The sequence below is a fragment of the Passer montanus genome, unplaced genomic scaffold, assembly GCF_014805655.1.
Source record: "Passer montanus isolate IOZ18808 unplaced genomic scaffold, ASM1480565v1 scaffold48, whole genome shotgun sequence".
Lineage (NCBI taxonomy): Eukaryota > Metazoa > Chordata > Aves > Passeriformes > Passeridae > Passer > Passer montanus.
The window spans coordinates 2,536,722-2,557,799 of NW_024369707.1; the positions used below are offsets into that span (position 1 = coordinate 2,536,722).

The 21,078-nt window shown below is 38.4% G+C and overlaps 1 protein-coding gene across 5 annotated transcripts in view; it reads left to right on the top strand.

Moving 5' to 3' along the window:
- The window catches only part of SLC9A9 (solute carrier family 9 member A9), a 178,908-nt gene that overhangs the window by 129,745 nt on the left and 28,085 nt on the right, over window positions 1–21,078 (top strand). For 3 of the 5 annotated variants that reach the window (XM_039722233.1, XM_039722236.1, XM_039722232.1), the window contains 2 exons: window positions 3,135–3,183; window positions 8,279–8,358. In XM_039722233.1, coding sequence (XP_039578167.1) covers window positions 3,135–3,183; window positions 8,279–8,358 — 129 coding nt within the window. Of the gene's footprint in view, window positions 1–3,134; window positions 3,184–8,278; window positions 8,359–9,514; window positions 9,593–21,078 lie in introns of all 5 variants that reach the window. The other 2 variants (XM_039722234.1, XM_039722235.1) reach the window with 2 other exon arrangements.

Here is a 21,078-nt window from a genome sequence, read left to right on the forward strand (position 1 = left end):
ATATTTTTCTGAGCATCCATTAGATCTTCTCACAGGAATGGAAACCTGAGAATATTAAAAGGGGAAAGATGTTTGTACAACTATTATCAGGATATTTCTTAGAGGCAGTTACAGTAGCTCATACATATTTTAATCTTGCAAATTCTACTGGCAATAGCATTAGATCTAGCAGGCCTTTTGAAGAATTCAAGGTTGTAAACTCGAAGTGCATATCTATGATTAATTTCAGTCATCTTGACTGTCTCATATAATTTGGTATATTTTGTTTTTTCAATATTTCGAAATATTAAATTCTACTTCATGTCAAGTGTATCAGAGCTAATTCTAGAAGACCATGATTTGCAATCCTAGGGGCATGATATTAGGCTCCAAAGCCTATGGTTGGATGTAAAATAATTAGCCACAATTTCAGAACTGACTGCACTGAGTTTACATAGTTCATACATCATAAAATTAAAGAAGCATATTGCTATTTTAATGCATTAAAGAAATCTCCCATATAATGCAAAGAATAACTTGGTTCTTTTCCCACAGGATTTTAAATCACTTGGCAATATTGTGGTATCCAGACTAACTCCCAGTAGTGAGATACTATTCCATGAGAAAAACAGCAATTACATCTGACCATGTATTTTAAATGAGGGTAAACAGACCAAAAAAAAGTGTCAGCTCAGGCTCTGTAAATTCATATGGCATAGAAGCCTTCTTTTCATTTTCATACATGAAAAACCTAGGGTTGAAATCCTTATTAATTGTTGTTTTTTTCTAGCTTTAAAAGTAATAGTCATGCTAGTATGTCATGTGATAATCTTCATTTGTGCTGTATTATAATAATCTGTTGTCTGCGGAATAAACAAAGCAAAATGTCTAGCTGTCTCTGTAGCTATAAGGATGAGAAATTATAGATGCAGAGAAGCTTCAGCACACCACAAATTCTGCAGAACTCAGGAAAAAAATTGGATTTACAATACCAGTTAATTCCTGCCGTCAGTGGAATTAGATATTATTTATGTCCCTGCTACTGAATCAATATCACAGCCAGAAACTCTGGTCCTACCATCCCCATGGCCTCTCCCTTTGCCCATTTGCTATTACAGTCCTTTGAGTCCTGGGTGAAATATTTTCTGTTGCCTTAGCTCAGTCTCTAACAACACATCACAACTCCAACACACACAGTGAGCCAGAAGTGCTGGTTTCTCAGCTCCAGTAAGGTGAGAACTGCATGAAGGCTAAATTACTTCTGTCCCAGAAGTGACCTTTTTTGAGCTCAAGTTAAGCTCATTAAGAAGAGTGCTGGGAAGTCTGTGCTGCAGCTCTGCCTTTCAGCTGCATCTGTCACATGCAAATATGTTGGATTGTTTTACTTCCAGAACTCTGCAGTCTCCAGCTGATGTGCTGCTGGTGGGTTTATCTTGGCCAGGTGCTGGTGCACACATCTAATGAATCAGCACAGTCTAATAAACAGGGCCTGTGCTCAGGAAACAGAATGGCTTTCTGATTCTGACCTGGGTGGTGAATTTGGGAGCACAGCGCTCACATTTGTGCCACTGCTGCACCTTCAGTGCAGCCACTGTCCTTACCCTGCAGCCTGTGCAGGGCAGGGCTGTCTCACCCTGCCCTGTTTTACAGGGCTGAGCACAGATAAGGCCTGGACACTTCTGTTCTGCACATGGCAATGATAAACCCACTGTCAGAGAGATGGTTAAACCTCTGGGTAATGATTCTTTTCCTTTTCATATGTAAATGTTTCCATTTTAATGAAATGGAAATACCTTACTTCCTTTATTCCAAACTAATGAATAGGGTTAGTGTCATCAGAAGCTTTTCCTTGCAATTTAAGGGCCAAGAGAACAACAAAAAAAAAAAAAAAAAAAAAAAAAAAAAAAAAAAAAAAGAAAGAAAATAAAAGAAAGATAATCTGCTACTCATTCTCTTTGTTGAGTCACCACGAGGATGGTTATTTTTAATAAAAAGACAGAAATATTTATGCCTGAAGGACTCAGGTTTGTTGAAGTTCTAGAGTTATGATAGAAAGAAATGTCTTTTTTTTTTTGTCCATTCAGTATTTACATATAAAAAGCATCTACTTTGCATATAGTTCCTGTCATTGTCTCCAGTTCAATAAGAGTGTATGCATAACATTCACAGGAGAGAATATTGTGGTATGCAATTGTTAATATTAAATATTATTTTAAAACATAATGTGATGTGTTATTACCAAAAGCAAAACTATACTCAAAAATTAACACTATCAGAAAACCAGTATAGTGACCATAAATTCATACCTAGTGAAAGACTACATTTTCTTTGCATCAGTAAATTCTGGTTCGTCTTGGTGGACCTGCTACATGTGGGAGCTTGCGAGGCATGTGGGGGCTGTTGGCCACCTTAGCTGTGGACTTCAGATTTGGGAGATAGTAAGGTGTATTTTTTATCATCCCTCACTGCTTTCCATACTTTGTATCTTTCATCAGTACAAGCCTCTGTTGTTCAACTTAAAAAATTTTTCAATTGCATTTCTCCTCAGCTCTGAGTATCAGCCCTAACCAAATATGTCAATTCTTCCTTTAAACCGCACCCCTTTAAACAGCCAATTTTATTTTTTTCCCATCCATATGGGATGGGAAAGTGCCACCCAGGTTATTACCATCTTGTACATCACTCCCTGCAGCCTCCTCTCCCTTCTGGGTTGCTTCCCTGTACCTGGTGTGCCAAGTAAAGCCTTTTCCAAGTGCTTCAAGAGATCCATAATGCAGCAGTCAAGACACACAGGAGTTCTGCAATCCCATCCTCCACTTCCTACTGCAGCACCTCAGCCCTGCTCTTCTGACAGCAATTAAGCATTTCCTAGCACAGGGTAACAGCTTGATTGTCTCCCCAGAGATGGATCAGAGCCAGGATAAAGATCTAGTCTCAGGTGTTAGGAGTGGCAGTTACATGGAAACTTAAGTTTTCTAAAAACTTCAGAACTTCCTTAATTTAAAAAGTGATTCTAACGTTTTCCCAGCTCTTCTCCTCATTTCTCACCTAGTAGGAAATGAGTGACACAAGAAACATTTTTACACTCAAAGCTGTCTAATATACACCAGATCATTACCATATGTCCTCAGGTTTGGTTTTTGGTTTTTTTACAGAGTTGGCGTAGATCCAGATGAAGATCTGAAAGCTAGAGCCGCGAGCCAGGTATGTCAGGCTTTTGGACATACATGCTGAATTTACAAGTGCTCAATGTTTGGCAGATCATGACTGCATCTGTGGAAATGAGACATCTCAGAACATCGTTTAATCCCTCAGAATTAAAGAGGAGAATGCATCATGTTCAGCTCTAGTAGGTCAGGTGTATGAAAATATTTTTCAGTTATTTTTCACATGGAAGCCTGAGTACATTGTGAAAGGGGGCTCCTGAACAAGCTGCAGCTGTTCATCTGTGCCTTTCCATTTTTTTGTTACATATACATATATATATATATGGGGCAGTTTCAGTTGCAGCACTGCCTGCAGCAGCAGGAGGAATCTGTATGATCAATGCACAGAGCCATGACCTGTGGCTCAGCACAGTGGGTGGAACAGCAGGGGGACTGAGGAACAGCCACAGTTCAACTGACAAGGTGCCAAAGCAAAAAGCCAACAAGTGCCTAATGCTGGTGATACCATCCCATGCACCCTTTCAGACAACACAACTGGAACTGAAATTTAAATCATCCAACAATAACATAAATGTAGAAAATAAGCTGAGGAAGATATAAGATACTTTTTTCATTTCAAAATATATCAGAGATGCCATTAGGCAAAACTTTAATATATCTTATGAACTGAATATTCCTAACATTTACATATTGACACATTTCTGAAGGCACATAAGGTGAATCTCAATTTTCATTGTAAGAAGTAGAATTCAGATGCCTAATTATCCTAATATTTCTTTTAAAAGAAGGAAAACTAATATTACTTACACTGACCACATCTTTTACAGCACAATCACTGTTCATAAAGGTTTAGCATATTCCTTCATTGCACCATGGCAAGGCACTGTTTTATTCTGAGTATCAGGAGACTCATGCTAAATTCACTTTCCTAAGCATCTTGGTAGGAATTCTGCAATGCCTCTGCCCAAATTCTGAACCAGAGCAGGACACAGAACCACAGTCTATTCTTTAGTGGAGTACAGAGATACAGAATTACAGAAATTTTCTGCTTTTCAGCACTCATGAATTATCAAAGATCAGGGAATGCAGAATGCAGCATAAAATTGACTGAATGCATGTTCTGCAAAAACCTGATTTCTTCAGAGGCTGCTAGGCATCTAATTTTCTCATTCTTTTACTGAAAATGAAAATAATAATGTTTATTTACAACTGTAACACATCCAGTGTCCCAGCTGTGCTCTGTGAATTAACACCTATCCCTTCTGACAAAACTGAGCAATACAACACAGAAGGTGTAAATAAATATAACACTTTTCATGCCCTGTCATGTCCAGTTCAGCATTCTTTATTGTATTATATTATACCTTGGAAAATGTTTTTGCTGTTCTGATTATTCTTCCCTCCTCCCATGGTATTTTATTTTCATTTATCTGACTTTTTTTTTATATTTGACATCTCAATGCTTTAATAATTCAAACCTTTACTGCATTCTCTGTAGCACTCACTATTTTAACTCAGTACCTATCATAGTTACTCAAGTCAGGTTGTTTCTTCTAATTTTCTCTTTCCTCTCATCTCCCTCATTCCTCTTCTTCCCCTGTGTTTCTGTTTTCTTTTCCTTTATTTCCAAAGCAATGTTTTTATTTCATTTACCTTTCATTACTTATTTTTATCCTATGTTACTGTGTTTTCACAGTGGAAGCAGTTGATTTTCCTGCCCATCTATCCCTGCACAAATAACAGGTCAGGTGCTGGTACCTCCCACTGCCAGTGAAAGCTCTTGCCCAGATGAACTTTAAACCACATGCCCACTCTCAGTGCTGTTAATTGAAGCTTCAGGGGAGATTGTTCCAGAAATAAGAATGAAATATCTTCAAGAACAGATGCTTAAAAAGAGAGCAAAAATTAATGGAAAAGAAACCTCTAGGCTTCTCCCTTCTCACTCAGAGCACTCAGCCAGAATGGGAAAGCTACAAGGCCTGCTGCTGAGATTTGAATTTAGCTGCTCTGTCACCACTCTAAGTACCAGCACATGGGTACCTTGCTGTGGGAGCCTCTCAATCCATGTCTGCAACCATACCTAGAGGGTTTCTTTAGGGGCAGAATAATCCTTAAAGGCCTTCCACCTCATGGGTACTATGTCAGATGCAATAGCAGTTATATGACTGCAAAACCCTTTTCCTTCCTTACCTCCTCATCTTTTTCTCCCTTCTTTCTGTCCTTTGTCTCCCAAAAATTCAATTTTCTGTGAAGAGATTTGATTTCTTCAATAAATCTATGTACACAGTTATTTCTAAACATCTGATTATGTTCTATTTTGGGCTACCTGAACCAATAATTTTGGCAGTCAGCTGGCAGCAAATTCCAGTTCAAATTGTAAGACTGGAACCCAGAACTCCTTCCCTAGAAAAGGTGTAGAGCCTCTTCATATATAATTAACATCTGCACTTCACCATACCACGAGCCATCAAAAGCATATCTCAGTTTAGATTCTGTCTTGCCACCCTTAAATTTATCATTAAATCATTATCACAGCATGAGCACAAACAAAAGGAAGTACCCTCATATTCATACCCATTTACTTATTGATGGACTGTCATAACCTAGTTCAGAAAGAAATTACAAAATACATACTAAAATAATATATATTATTGCATAGAAAATAGCATGTAAAAACAAACCACTTGGCTGCATATCATGTACAAGCAGTGTATAAACAGCAAAAGCTAACTCTGCAAAACATAATGCCAGGACACATAATCACTAAGCATAGTCACAAAGTTAGTCTATTTTAAAAAGGCAAAAGCTTTATGGCAGTGAGCTATTTAACTAAATTCCCATTTAAAAAGACAGTCAATAGCATATTTCATTCAGGTGGCTTATGTATCTCAAAGTCTGCTATGTTAACTTCAGTTGAGAGAGGGTAAGAATATATTTTCTACAACAGCTTCAGAAAAAAATGTTTTAGATATGCTATTGATCTCAGGAAAAAAAATAATAGCATGCAAAATGCTTATCAATATCATCTCTGTTAAGCTAATCTGCATAGTTTATTTAACTGTCCCCACATCTTTGTAAGTATAGTAAGGAATTTAGTTACACTGTTCTCATCAGTTTCATCTGCCAGCTGGTCGGTGAATTTATTGCAAGGACTAATGAGAGCAATCTCCATATGGGCAATTCCCATATGGAAGAAGAGATGTGAAAAACTTTGGCATTTTCCTTCCCCAGAGAGAAATACTTTTACCTCTCTGAACTGTAGGGAAAGTGAAAAGTTACTCTTTAAAATCAGAGGATCCAAAATAGGATCCAAGGACCTGTGAGACCCCTGAAACATTCCCACCAACATCTCCTGTCCTCCCTTGCACGGTGTCTGCAGGGGCTGCACTCCAGATAACCACCCAGATTCCCACTACTGCAAGAGCAGATAACACAACACAGATTTCACAGACAAAAGGAGGAAGGTGCAACATGTCAAACCAGAAATAAAAGAAGGCGCAGGTCAGGACCAGAAAATCCCTGGGGGATTATACCCTTGTGTAGATTTCTTTGTCCACTGCTTTCAACAAATCATTTTCCTGAATGAGGAAACCTTTTTCCTTAAGAGGAAGCTAGAGGTACAATGAGCTTGGAAAGAGGAATTAACCAACAACACCATTACAATTCAAACACAGGACACAGGCCATTTACAGAGCTCACTGTGCTTTTAACAAGCTGTCCTCTGCTCCACACACGAGTTGCCCTCTCCACAATATGTTTATTTCCATGTCTGTCCTTCTCTTCCTCACCTCTACCCCTGTGAGCTCAAGTCTTAACCCTTTCCTTTATTCAGTGTTCTTGTTGTTCTGACCTAACACAGATTTTGCCTACAATCACACTTGCTGCTTAAATGTCTCAACCATTTTCCCAATCTTTATCTTGCCAAAATGCACTTTTAGATGTTTAGAGCTTGGAAGAGTGTTCTGCTGCTTGGTCAGGGATTAGTACCCTTTCTCCCCCCTCCCCCCACAGCTTCCCCAGTTACTGGGAACAGTTGCTAAAATACTCAATCAGGTAACAAGGAAACAGATCCCAAAAATAATAGTTGTCCTATTTGGTGCATTTGCATGTTCAGTGTGGCCACATTAGCAAAATCATAACAGCTACAGCTTGGATTCTGTCTAACTTTACTCAAAACTCAATGACATCAATGTTCCCATTGTTCCAAAGCTCCCATGAACAGGTTGCCTGGGAACTAGACCTTACACTTTTGAGGGTCAGACCATTGACATTATCATCACCAATTTACATGTATATTAGTCTATTATAAGGTATTCTAATATAATAGATTAAAACATGAAAATTAACAGATCCATTGGTTTAAAAGTGCATAAAGAAAAATATTCTCATTTAAACTAATCTAACTTGCCACAAAACAAAACCAAGACAACAGCTGAATATCCTCAGAGAACTGGCCATCCCATACATTCATCGTGATAGTAATTCTTCCACTAGTACTGATGTGATAGCTAGAGTATGACCAAACTGGCTGTCTTTGTACAGATAACTGTTTCTAATTTATTATTCCAAATTAGGACCCTGAGGTAAAGGATAGTCCACCTCTCGACCTGTGCAGCAGGTTACAGAATTAGCTTGCAGAGTGGAAAGGGTATTTTGAGCCTTGTTAATTCAACTCATGTTCCCCTCCCCTTGGAAAGAAGTATAGAAAGGACTTTCCTAGTTATTAGAACATCTCAATCCCTTTGGGAAAGGCATTTTGTTAGATATACACAAACAGCCTCTGATCTTGTAGGAGTAAACTGATGTATTCCCACAACGGCAATTAAATCAAAAGATCATTTTATTGATCTCAGAGTATAGCACTTCTCAACTGCTTTAAAAAAATGAAATCATTCATAACAGTAAATGCTACATTCTTGCAATGAGTGCAGCAATGAGAAATGTGCTGTATGAGCCAATTTTCTCCTGAACTGATTCACAGGGATGACATTTGTGCAACAAAAAAGCTTTTTAAATTAAAGAAAAAAAGTGCATTTAATTGTAATTTGGTCTGACAGGTATTCTTAATATCAGAACTCCATGTTTTGTTTTATAAAAATGCTTCTCACTTCACTCATTTGTTTATTTTGCAGAGTGCACCTAACTTGGATAAAAACACAACCAAAGCTGAGAGTGCATGGCTGTTCAGAATATGGTATGGCTTTGACCACAAGTATCCTTTTCTGTTATAAACCATTAATGAGAGTTGCACTAATATTTGCCTTAAAATATTTAAGAATCAAAAACTATTTTACTTTTAAAAACCAAAATGAAAATGTAATCTATTTTAACATGTTATTAAGGAGAAATTTTGCAAGTCCAAGGCAGCAGAAAGTCCAGCCATGACTGAGGCTATGGGGAGAGGGAACAAGTTAAGGAGCTCTGAGCTACAGTAGCATATAGACAATTCATTTAAATTAATTAACCTTCTTAAATTCCTGGATAAAACTAATCCAGTCATTATTTAGATAGGGTGTAGATTCTGTGTTTGGAGAACCAGGAGGTTGGAGCCAGAAGCAGCAAGATGCCTGCTGCCTGACCCTATACTCAGAAAGCAGTAGCTGCCTAAGGAAAAAATAAGACACACCTCTAATAAAACAGAGAAAGAGGCATCCATTATAAAAAACTCCCAGACCTTTCCTGAAGCTCATGCTTCCTAACCCCTGGATTCGTGAGCCTTTGTGCTTTCATTCACATTCCTGCTGAGGCATGTGTAGTACAGACCTTGAATATGGGTGTCTGATGCTTTGCTCCAGGAAGTCTGGTTTCCATGTCTTTTGCATTTCAAGAAAATATTTTAAGTGATGAAAGAACATCCTCCCTAAGCCAAGGCAGAACATACAGTCTGACACTGATGCCTGTGCAAAAACTGTAAACACTACCATTCTGATTTATTGTCATTTTAAACTGACTCTGCACAGGCTTTGCACAGCTGCCAGTGAGATCCCACAGCAACAATCCCCCCCAAGCCTTTAGCAGAGACACACAGTGAATAAAAGGGAAGCCCACCTGCTGATTTCCATGCATCCTGGCTGAGGAGCTGAGCAGGCAAAGCCCTGCCAATGCTGTCTCCATTATCCAACAGCACATCTATTGGTCAGTCACCCTGCACTGCTGAGCAGAAATTAATGTTCAGGCTGCATGTGTGTTTGTCCTGATACCAGCTGCAGCAAACCAGAGTGAAATATTTCAGCTGATAAAATGTAATTCTTTGGGAATACAGCTTCCTTGGAGAGTTCAACTGAAGTTATCCTTCAAAGAGACTTTTGATGGAAAAACATCTTTTTGGTTAGAAACAAATGTTTTTTTCCTTAATTGATCTACTCAAGCAGTTTTAAAGGCCAAAAAGCACTTAGCATTAAAATTTTTCCCTTGGATAGTTCTTCAAGAATACATAGAAATAGTAGGTAAATGTTATATGAAGTGAGAAAGTATGTTTAAATGTTAATGTTGAGTACCAACACGACTGGCTTTAACCACCCCTTTTTCAGAAGGAATAGCCTGTGGTGGTGATATATCCTAGAAACTAAGTCAGAAGGAACAGATGAACAGGGTGAGGGGAAGGGGGAATTTTTCCTCTGAAGATAAAAAAAATAAAAAAGAGCAAGCAAAAAGTGTGGAAGGCAGGAGCAGGAGAGAAGCATGAATTAAAGACATGAAAGAGAACAAGGGCAGAGATAGAAAACAAGGGACAGAGGCAGAAGAGGGAAAGATAAATCAGTGTGAAAAAGTCAGACAGCAGTACGTGCAAAATGAAAAGTCTGTAGAAGGCACCAGAAGCACCAATTCTCAGAGATTATCATGGTAGAGATCTGGAATATGGGGGCCTGATGCTTTATTCTAGAAATTCTGGTTTCTATGTCCTTTGCATTTCAAGAAAAGATTTTAAATTATTTTAAAAAATAGACTTTTTTAAACAACACATTTATTTGTGTCAGTCTTACTACCAGTTAAGCAATAATCTTTCCTTAGAATTCAGATGTTCAATGATTATAGCTGTGCCATTACCCCAAAATATATATTTATTACAAATAATACATCTACATTTCACTAATCCTGAAAGTGTATGCCCATATTCCTGCATGAAATGATAGTTCAACCCACTAATGCTGTGACTCACAACTCTAAGCTTTTCTTTGGTAAGACTATTTCTGAAAGACATTCTTTTCAAGGAAAGCAAAATTATTCACCCAAACTTTCTTTTGCCCTTCCCTACCTATTATTATAAAGCCACGTTGCTAGATTTAGAAGAAATTGCCATGTAGCATAGTACTTGTCCCCAGTACAAGATTGCAGAGAGGATTATGATAAAGTTTTCAAAGAAAAGATACAGCAAACTAATAACCTGTGTCACAGCTGAGACAGCCACGATACACAGAGTATTATCATACAATTTCAGAAGGCTTTAAGCGTTCTCCCATACACAGTAGCACCATACCTAATCAGAAGGCTTCAGGTGCCTGCCCATACAGAGGAACATCAGGTCACTTCAGAAGGCTGCAAGGATCTGCCCTTCTTGTTCTTTGTCCCAGCCTTTTATCCCCTCCTGCTGATGCCCTGCCCCTGTGTGCCCTCTGCTCCCTTTGGTGGTTGGTCAGTGCCCTGGGCACTCCATGGCTCATTGCTGTCAGTGCTGCTCACCTGCTGCTCACAGCTGTGCCACTGGGGATGAGCTGGGCCAGCCCATCCCAATCACCACAAACTGTGTGCCTACATATCTGTTCGTGTACTTCGAAAGCATACAAGACTGTGACATTTCTATAGTTTGACATTTGCTCTTAGGCATTAGCACAAATCTACCCACTCTTCTGGCAATAACATCTCTTATACCTATATTTATTTCACAGGAGGAAAGCAAGAGGGAGGAAATATCACTAAGGAAATCAAAAAGTTGTGCTGTTCCTTGCTGTCGTTATGAATGATTTCCAATTAGTTCAGTGATCTTAGGCAATGGCAACACGCCACGCTGGGGTAGAACTATGCAAAAAATCCCTGCAATTCTGTTTGAGAATCACATTTTATTTTCATTCTGAAAGAAACATCAGGAGCCTGATCCAGAGCCAAATGGATTCAATGAGGATTGTACTCTTTCAGCATAAGATTTTGAATCAGGTACTGGCACCTAGGAAGAATATATTGTTCTCTAAAATCTAGGCTAAGAAATTGTAATATTGAAATAATAAAAATGAATAGATCATTTTAGTAGAGTTATCCTCTTGGATTTCCATCTCAATAATTTAAACAAGAAAAATATAAAATGAAATAGTTGCATATGACAAGGGGTAACTTCCAGTGAGTCAAGCTTTGTTTTTACAGCCTACAGTGCATTACTCCATTTGAAACCATAATATCCTACTGAAGGCTAGTGAGAAAGCAGCAGAACAAATAAAGGCTTAAAGAATTTATCAGTAGAAATAGACACCACAGATTTACAATCCAGCATGACATATACATCTTTAAAGTGTTGTGGTTTTTCATAACAGATGTAGGCAAGTTTAGCTAATGAATGAGTAGGTGGAAATTGCCTGAAAGGGCAAGAGTCTGTGTGTATATGGGCAGTGCTCAGGCAAACTGTGAGCAAAATTTTCCCATTCCACAGCATCCCCAAAAAAGTTCTAACTTTGCTCCCAGCTAAGAACAATTTGCTTTTAATTCAGCTCAGTCCCAGCCTCTCTACTTGCTTACTCTAGGCTAATATCCTCCTTTTGCCTGCCAAGTCCTAAGACAGTGTGTACCTGACTAGAGCTGGAATTCCTCCTCTACAGAGCCCAGAATTCCAGTTACAATTCTAAAAATGAAAGGAAATTAGTGCAATAAAAGCATCTTGCAACCAACCTTCACCTGGTTTTCCAGCTGCTCTAGACTAAACTCGGCACTCACTTCTGGGTTCATATAATTTTATACAAGGCTCTTCATCAACTAAGGATTCATTCTTTCCCAGAATCCATATAATTCTTGCTTCCTTATGTGGAGACATTCTTGCTCTTGCTGGCATCTATCAGGAAGATAACTACAATTTTCACCGAACTTCTCACGCTCTATAGTGAAAAGAGAAGGAGCAACTTGGGATTGCTACACAAAAACAATGCAAAAATAATGGAAATTGAAGATGAGAAAAAGAGAGTGCAATGCACACACTAAGATATTTCTGGACAGAAATGTTCACCATCTTCATAAGAAACAGCCCACATTGTGTTGTGGGACAGGTACTTTGACAGTACCTGAAACTTGCATTGAGAACAAAATAGTTACTACATAACAGGAAAAATTATGCAAGATTAAATAGAAGAAAGAAAGAAGGGAAGGAAGAGGGACAAAAACATCAAATGCACAGTAAGTTTCTTTAAATACTTTGTGTTAAATTGCAAGACAGGTTTTGGTCCTACTGAGGGCAAAGTGTAATCCTGTTTTTGTGGCAAAGGGATGAGGATGGCACTGCCCGTGGTGTGGCCTCCCAAGACTAAGAGCAGAGCACCAAGGCTCCTGTCTTTGGCATAAGTGAGGAGCCAGAGGGAGGCAGGAGAGGGACTGTGATTGTTGTCAGCTGGCTGGGGTGGCTTCCAGGAGCATTGCAATGACAGCCTACTGCAGCCCTGGTACTGCTCAAGCTACCAAAGAACAATGCAGTTGTGTCCAGCTTTGCACAAAACTCTGCTTTTTGAGTGGTTCACACACATTGACACCTGGAAAGCAGAGGGAGGAGAGCTTTCTCCTTCTATACAGATTTCTTTTCAATCTGAGTTACTAACACTAAGGTACACTGAATAGAAGCAGATGTCTGGGACAGAGTGAGACAATTCTCCATAAAGTAACTCCTTAAAGTGTTTCTGCTTAAACTGCAGTTGTCCATCGAAATCCATGCCTTTCAGTTTGGTTAAAAAAAAAAAAGAAAAAAAAAGAGCTGTTTATGTTGTTTGCACTTGGCTGAAATCCATCAGCCAAAAGGAATTGCATTATTCGTAGACTTCAAAAGTTTATCCTCCTTATCAGGGCACCTATCATTTTAGTCCTCCTGTGCTTTGTATGTGGATAAAACAGACATAATGGCTGACTATTGAGCAAGATAAGTACTATTCTGTGCCCAGGAGAAAATGGAAAGCCTACTAAAAGCAAAAGTGCATTCCAGGGTGAACTGACAATCAAAGACAAACTCAGCATTTTGAGGTCTTTTCAGCTGAATTTTCCTTCTGGTCTGGTTTGTCACCTTCATATCAGAGACAGACATCTTTGGAAGGAAAAGGCAAGGAAGAGCCTGAAAGCATCCACATGCATGCTGTTTTCTTTTACCTACTGGAGAACTAAAAGTTTGTTAATTACCAATATTCTGATTTATTCTTCTGGTAGCACTTCAGTGAAAACAACAAAATTGCACATAGCACCCTAGTTTTGGCCCAGAAACTCATTCTGCTGCACAGTTTTCAAACAGAAAAGAATCTTATCTGAGAGACAGTTCAGGCCAGTCATGAACCAAAGCAGCATTAGATAACAGCTCAAGCCAAGCCAGGTACCACAGAAGCACTGCTGCAGAATGGGCTGGCAGGAAAGGCAGCCAGCATAGCACAGAAATGCCAGGAGAGCCCAAGAATCAGCTTTGCAGCTGTTAAAAGCAGTTCATAAAGCTGAGAGGAAAGCACAAACCACAGTAAATGAGTTAGAGTGGATCTCATAACATGAGCATGACAAAAGCAGCTGAGTGTATCAGAAGGCTTCCTCAAACAGTGCAAACTTAAACAGCACTGGAAGGGTCCCAGAAGGGATTTTATCATATTTTCAAGAACATGATCTAGAAAAGCTCATTGTTCTTTCTGCAGCACAGATAATCAGTATAGCTGATTTGGTGCTATTTCCTGACATTTTCAAGGACACAGGATTGTTGAAACTCTGCAAATTAACCTAATAAATAAACATGGCTAATAATTAACCAGAATAATAAGTGACCTCAGTTTGTCCTCCGTTCACAGAAAGAAACCTAGATAAATAATTCTGAAGCAATTCCACACTGAATAAGCAAGTAAAATCCTTTTCATTTCTAAAGTTTCATTCATGTCAATTCTTTGAAAGTCTCATTCATGTCCAGGTACTTTTTTTACACTGAAAAATTACTAAGCATGACTTAAATAACAAGTATGAATGCAAAATTAAATACAAGTATTAAATGAAAAATCTTTGGGTTTTTTACAATATTTGACATATGGTCCTTCTCACAGTTATATTGCATGGAGACACACATAATTATTCATTATAATTTCTTGACATTTTTACCAAAAAATGCAAATCTTTAAGCCTACCCTTTCCTCATCACAATCCTGGAATAAGGGAGCTTCAGGTATTTTGTTTCCACAAAATACAATCAAAAGGAATTTAATTTTTACTATTCAGATCTTTTATCCTGACACTAAGATTCAGTACATTGCAGAAGGGCCTGTTTACATGTTTAAAACAAAAACATTAAATTAGGGAGAACAGGAACAGAGAAGGGGAAACTATCAGAAAAATCCTTTTTCATAGTCTAATCATACCTCTTAAAATTACATAAAATAATACAAACACTAAGTCATTCTGGAATAGGACTTTTTCTTGCCAAAGGTGTTACTTCACTGGTAACAAAGCCATTATATCAAACTTCTTGATTTCTTTAAAGTCTTCAAAGTACTATGCATTGCTTTTGCCTAAAGGAAGAAATAGTCACATGGGAGAAACTTTATGGGATTTTTTAAAAAATCAATGTTCAAATAATGGTTAAGCAGTGCAGGGGTGGGACAAGTGCAGGAGAATATGTCATTGTTGTTGCAGCCTGAGGAGCAGGGAATGCTATCCTGGAACTGTTACCAAATCCTTGTTGTCATCTATCAGAGATGCTGCACCAGGTTTTCTGTTCTTTGCATCAAATGCTCATTGATTTTTATACAAGTTTTGCACAGCATCAAAGGCAGAACCTAACCTAGAGCTTACTGTTGACAATTGCTTAGAATTACCAGCTTTTTTATTTAACATCCTGGCTCACATGACATATTATACCTTTTGTGTGTGCTGTTCTCTGAATTTATGATAAGAAGGACCTCAGCTGAATACAGAGACTTCTCACAGATTCTAGGTGGCCCAATATAAGTACTTGGCTCTTTATGCAACTATATCACTTTCTTTCATGTAATATATTGAAATGATTAGAACCTGCAATAGATAGAAATCACAAACATCAATCCCATATGGGGTTTTATAATTTAAAAATAAAATTGTTCATAGAGGAAACACACTTTAGTCTTTCCAGTACAAAACCACTCCAAAAACCCCAAACAAAAAACACCTTCCATTTCTGCAGCTTCTACCTGCATAGCTGCCTGTTACAGTACGTGTAAAATGAAAATACAAAACTTGAAGGGGTTGATCTAAAGCTTAGTGAAGTAAATGGACTCACAGTTTATTGACCTGAACAAATTATAGTTTAAACCATCATAGTATCTGATTTTACTGATAAGTATTATCATTCTGGGTGACAATTCTTTATTTCCCTCCCCTTCTCACTTTATTATTACAGCAAACTGAAGTCTGACTGTACAAAGAAGCAGAAGCCTAGCTTGTATTAGTCCACTCAAGCATGAAATTATAGTTTGTTGACTGACAATACTTAATAGCACCCAAGAGACCCAAGTATGATATCAGAGTACCGGAAGCTTATAGCACAGATTTAATCAAGCATAACTTAAAATTCTCTTTCAAGTCTCTTATTATTTCATTTACACCTCTGTATATGCAAAAAGTTACTTTGCAGTACATCTAAAGTGTTTTAAAGTGTTTTTCTGCATGTGTGTCTTCCACTGTTGTGTTTCCAGACATTAAATGTATATTGGAATGCCTGGATATGCAGCAAATGCTGCATCTGTAATACCATCTATAAATGGCACTTCTTTCACAGCAGCAATTGTCACAGCAAGATACTGCTAATTATAACCTCACCTAGGCAAGAAATTGGTAATACTTCCTAGTAAGGGGCTGTTATTAATGTTAAATTACAGTGGTATTCCGGTAAAAGCTGGGAGACTAAAGGAATCAGGATGATTAATTTTATCAAGCAGGAATGGCACATTAAAAGAGCACGTTAATGCTCTTCCATCAGAAAATATTGTGGAATTGAACTCTTTTACAGAAAGTTAATATCTGGATGCAAACTCCTTGTAAAGTCAATGATATGTTCCAGTGCCTTCAAGTAGGTTTTAATCAGACCCTCCATAAAATTTTTAGTTGGAAGATTGGTTTGTATTATTGGCATCCTCCCCATTTTAGGTGGTTGCTCTAAAAAAAGCACCATTGGTCCCCTTAGTTTGTGTTGGCTATGATAGTTTCAAGTTTAATAAACTACTTTAGCACCCTAACACAGCAGCACCTATAAGGATGAGGCAAATGCGCAAATGTGAGAGGAAAAAACTTTTTTTTGCCTCTAATTTTAAGAACACTCTGGAAATCAGCAATTCAAAATGAAGCAATTTCTGGCAGCACAGAAACTCAAGAGCCATTTTCTATTTCTGATATTGAAATAGGCACATGATTCACTGGAACATGAACATCATCCTGCATTCAGACAGACTGTGAATCAACCAATCTTAGTACCAGTTCTTAATTCAGCTCTTCTCAAGGGGATGCCAAGGAAAGGTGGAAAGGACAGATCAGAGGAACGAACACACTGATACAGGGCTGACTGCAAGTTAGCATGAGGTATTGCAGCAGACCTTCACATCTGACTAGCTCACTTTAACTTTTGTCACAGGATGTAGAAGTCCCAATATAAAGGCTGTCTTACATCTTACACTATAATACAAGCTTCTTGAAATGAATGCTTAAATGCATGAAGGAAGGAAATAAGCATTTTGATCTAATTATTTTCTTCAAAATTTTTAACTTGTGCTAATATTCCCAAAGAAAGTTTTAGTCTCTTAAATATTTACTTTAAAATATTGCAAAGAATGTCTTATTTACGCAGGCAATTCTACAGATTTTTTTTTATTTTGTTCTTCCATGTAATTATGTATTGAACACAGTTGTGCTAATCTCTTAAATATTTACTTTTAAATATTGCAAAGAATGTCTTATTTACACAGGCAATTCTACAGATGTTTTTTATTTTGTTCTTCCATGTAATTATGTATTGAACACAGTTGTGCTATGAATAGTAAAATCTCATTCAAATTTTAAAAAAATTCTAGTGCTGATGGACTTGGAGTGCTTTGCTATTTGTTCATTAGGAGCTTATAAGAAATGTTTTATTCAATTTGCTAAAAGCAAGCTGGTGCTTTTTTGAACTGATTCTGTAAATTGTTATTTATTATATCCTTAGCAGGCAAATTTCTGCTCAGTGTTATCTATTTTAACCAGTAGAAAGCCCCAGCTTTGCAACATCTCCTAAATAGTTCAAGAGGAAGTTCCCCTCTTGTTTCATTTTGCTGCTTGTCCCACTGAGGACCGGTGGTCCCTGCTCAGCTGTGTCCCAGCAGCAGAGCATCAGTGGCACAGCCCTGCAGCCTGGGCTCACACAGTGCAGGGGAGCTGGCAGTGCACACCTCTGCCTTCAGTGGCCTCAGATACTCCAGGTGAAAAAATGCATCCCTACTCACATCTGTGGGAAATTCCCTTCATTCTACCTTGGTTTAAGTTGGGTTCCTTGAGGTGAAGTGTGAGGAGAGTGGATTTTTCCTCACTGTCCTGCACAGCCTTGGCCACGCTGATGCTGTGCCCCTCTCTGGTGAGCAGCTGTCAGGTGGGAAGGGGGCACAGCCCTCAAGGGCAGAAACCTGATTTACACTTCTACTACTGATCTAAAACCAGTTTGAGGAATTTTGAGCAGTAACAATAACCCCTAATATTTCTGATACCATTAAGATAAAAAGCGATAGACTGTTCTTTAATGGGGAAGCACAGAAATTATTTTTACTCATAAAAAGACCAGTATAATTTGTTCAAAGGCTGGGTCCTCATTAAAGATACAGAATAGTGCATGTCACAAATGGTTAAGGCTTTGAAATTCTTTGTGGATTATTCACTGAAATTTGCATTGCTACACAGCATGAACTATTTTTGGATTCTGCATAAACAGAATATCTAATACAGAGTTACATTATAATGAAATATGCAATAATGCAAGTATCCATAGAGTGCTTTTCATGTACTGCAGGCATCCAAAAGTTTCAAATGCATAAAAGATGGTTACACTTGCTGCACAAATGACTGCATATGAGGTTCATTCCCATTTAGTTAAAACTCAGTAGTAAAAAATACATACATACAGGCTGCTATGACACAGTTAAATTGCTATTGATATTTTGTATCATGGCAAGTATCAGTGGGAGCAGGAGTGCATTAAGATTGTGATTGGTCACTAGAACTTGATCCTCCCAGCTAAACTGGAGACTTACACTTTGTGTGATGCAGAAAATGCTGTTTGTTAGTGATCCATGAAAATGCAGATGAAACCACTCTGGATCAGATTGTTCCATAAGTTGCCATACAAATTTAAGAGGCAATATAAAAACATTGTTACATTTAGTTATCTTTGATTGTCAATTCAATAATATCTTAGATTTTTAAATATAATGAAAGAATAATATTAAAATATAACACATTTACATCCATATACGGTCCACATTCAATATAATATTTTTCTACTGTCATCTCCCTAGCTTTCATTCTCACTCACACAACAGTACAACCTCAGCAGCAGGATTGAAGAGAGAAAGCATAGCCTCAACACAGGCTGATCTCTATCAGGCCTGCTAGGATATTTTTAGGAAATAGAAACAGTGATTTCAAACCCTCTTGGGCTAAGAAGAAGCAAAAATCCTGATCTTTCCCTTCACAGATCAGTGCTTTAACACCTAGGCTATTATGTAAAAAAATGGCCAGTAACTCACCTGGCAGCATGAGGGGGTTTTTGGCTGAATTCACTGCTGTCTCAATGAGTTAGGAATGGTACAAGGACAACTAACTTAGCATGTCACTTTAGGAAATAAGGCAGAAATGAAATATCTTCAGAACCCTTTCCAAATTACAGGGACACTAAGGCATCCACCACTTTGATATGTCTTTTCCCAGCCCAGGGATATGATTAGGAACCTAAGGAGATTAGTGGCTAATAATGCAGGTGACTTGTGGTTTATTCTTAACGGGGTAAAATGCCAACTGTGCTCCTTTTATGCACATTAACCAATTTTTCCAAGCACACAAAGTACAGCTGAAAATTACATTGCTACTTTAACTTCTTACATAGCAATAAATACCTACTTCTCTATGGTTTTGCTTTAGGCTCTGTTGCTGCAGATTTAACAAAACAGCCATGTATTTATGGTGATAGTTTTTGCTCATAGCAGGGCTAGATCCTATTTTTTAAGCATAACTACATGGATGCTTCCATTATGGTGCAACTGCAAAATGAACATTATGCCTTGGATTGCTTTTTCTCAGTCTTCCTCTACTAACATATCTATCATCTGTACAGCACAAAATCATAATCTGCTACCTATTTCAGAAACGGCACGCTTAAAATATTTCCCTAATGTTAGGTCTGTTGACAGTAGACATCTCCTGGCCAAAGCTCACTGCACTGAGCCTGGGCACGCAGCAGTGCTGAGAGTGCACACAGTGGGTGTCCAGGGACATCCCTGCTGAGCTGCTCACATAAACCTGACACAAGGCATGAAGCACGTTTGGGGTATGATTCCATGCACACAGGGGCAGGCCCACTCTACACAAATGAGCCCAAACACTCCCAAGGCAGCTCTGCCTCCCTGTGCCAGGGAATTGGCACCTGAAACTGCACTGAGAGCTGTGCCAAGCTGGAGCTGCTGCCTCCTGCACGCACGCTCAGGAACAGGTCAGGGAGTTTGGCTATGAAATAGAGCTGTAAGCAAAAAGCTGTGGATCTGATCAGCCTGGAAGCTCAAGGCAAATGCATCACAAGGGCTTTCTCAGGAATTCCTCAGAACATACACAGGGGACCCTCTCCCATCCCCCTTCCCTGAAAGGTGTGCTGCTCTCTGGGATGGGGAGGGAGTTCCTGCAGCAGAAGCTTCAGCAAGACTTTGCCTCCCTCTCCATGGCTTGTCACTACAGATAGATACTTTCTACTCAAAATTTCTGCAGAGCAGTTGATCAGCTGCAAAGCAAATAGCTATGACTCAGTTTATCACAACAACAGAATGGGAATTAATGTTAACAAGCTAATGCTTCATCTGATTGTGAGGAGCTTTTTTAATCTTGTTTCTAATTAATTTTGACAGATTGAATTAAAATGCCTATTTGCTTTGCATTTGGTGCACGAGGATCTTCCTGACTTCCTCTCATAAGACATGCTGTCAGCACCAACCTTTGTGAGCTCTTTATTTTCTAGGCACTGGACAAGAGGACAAAGTCCTTACTTCCACTTGTTAAGAGGCCTCTATTTTTCAACAAGGTTTTCCTTATTTTTATTTTGAATTTTTCAGATGTAGAAGTTTTATTTTAACTTGGATAATAATGCATAAGCTCCCATTTTTACTATGGAGCCCCCTCACTATATTCTTTTTTAAAAGCCTTCCTGTGTTAGTTCCAGCTGAAGTATCAGAGGAATAGATCTCTTATCCTTCTCTGTACTTTCTGTCAAAACACTTGGAAGAAACCTTTTTGAGCCATTTCAGCTGGAATTAACAAGAGAAGACTGATTTCCTAAGGTATGCATTCCTTCTCCTGACAGTCAAGGAGACAGGCTGCTTCGGGAGAGAAATGACTTTTCTTGCATTCTTTTCCCCTTCTGATGCATGAACAATTCTCATTACCATTCATTTGAATTCTTGTTGCTTGCAGGGGTGGGTGTAAGTTCCTCAGCAATGAGCATTTTTAGAGCTCCTGTGTGCAAAACTGTATCTATCAA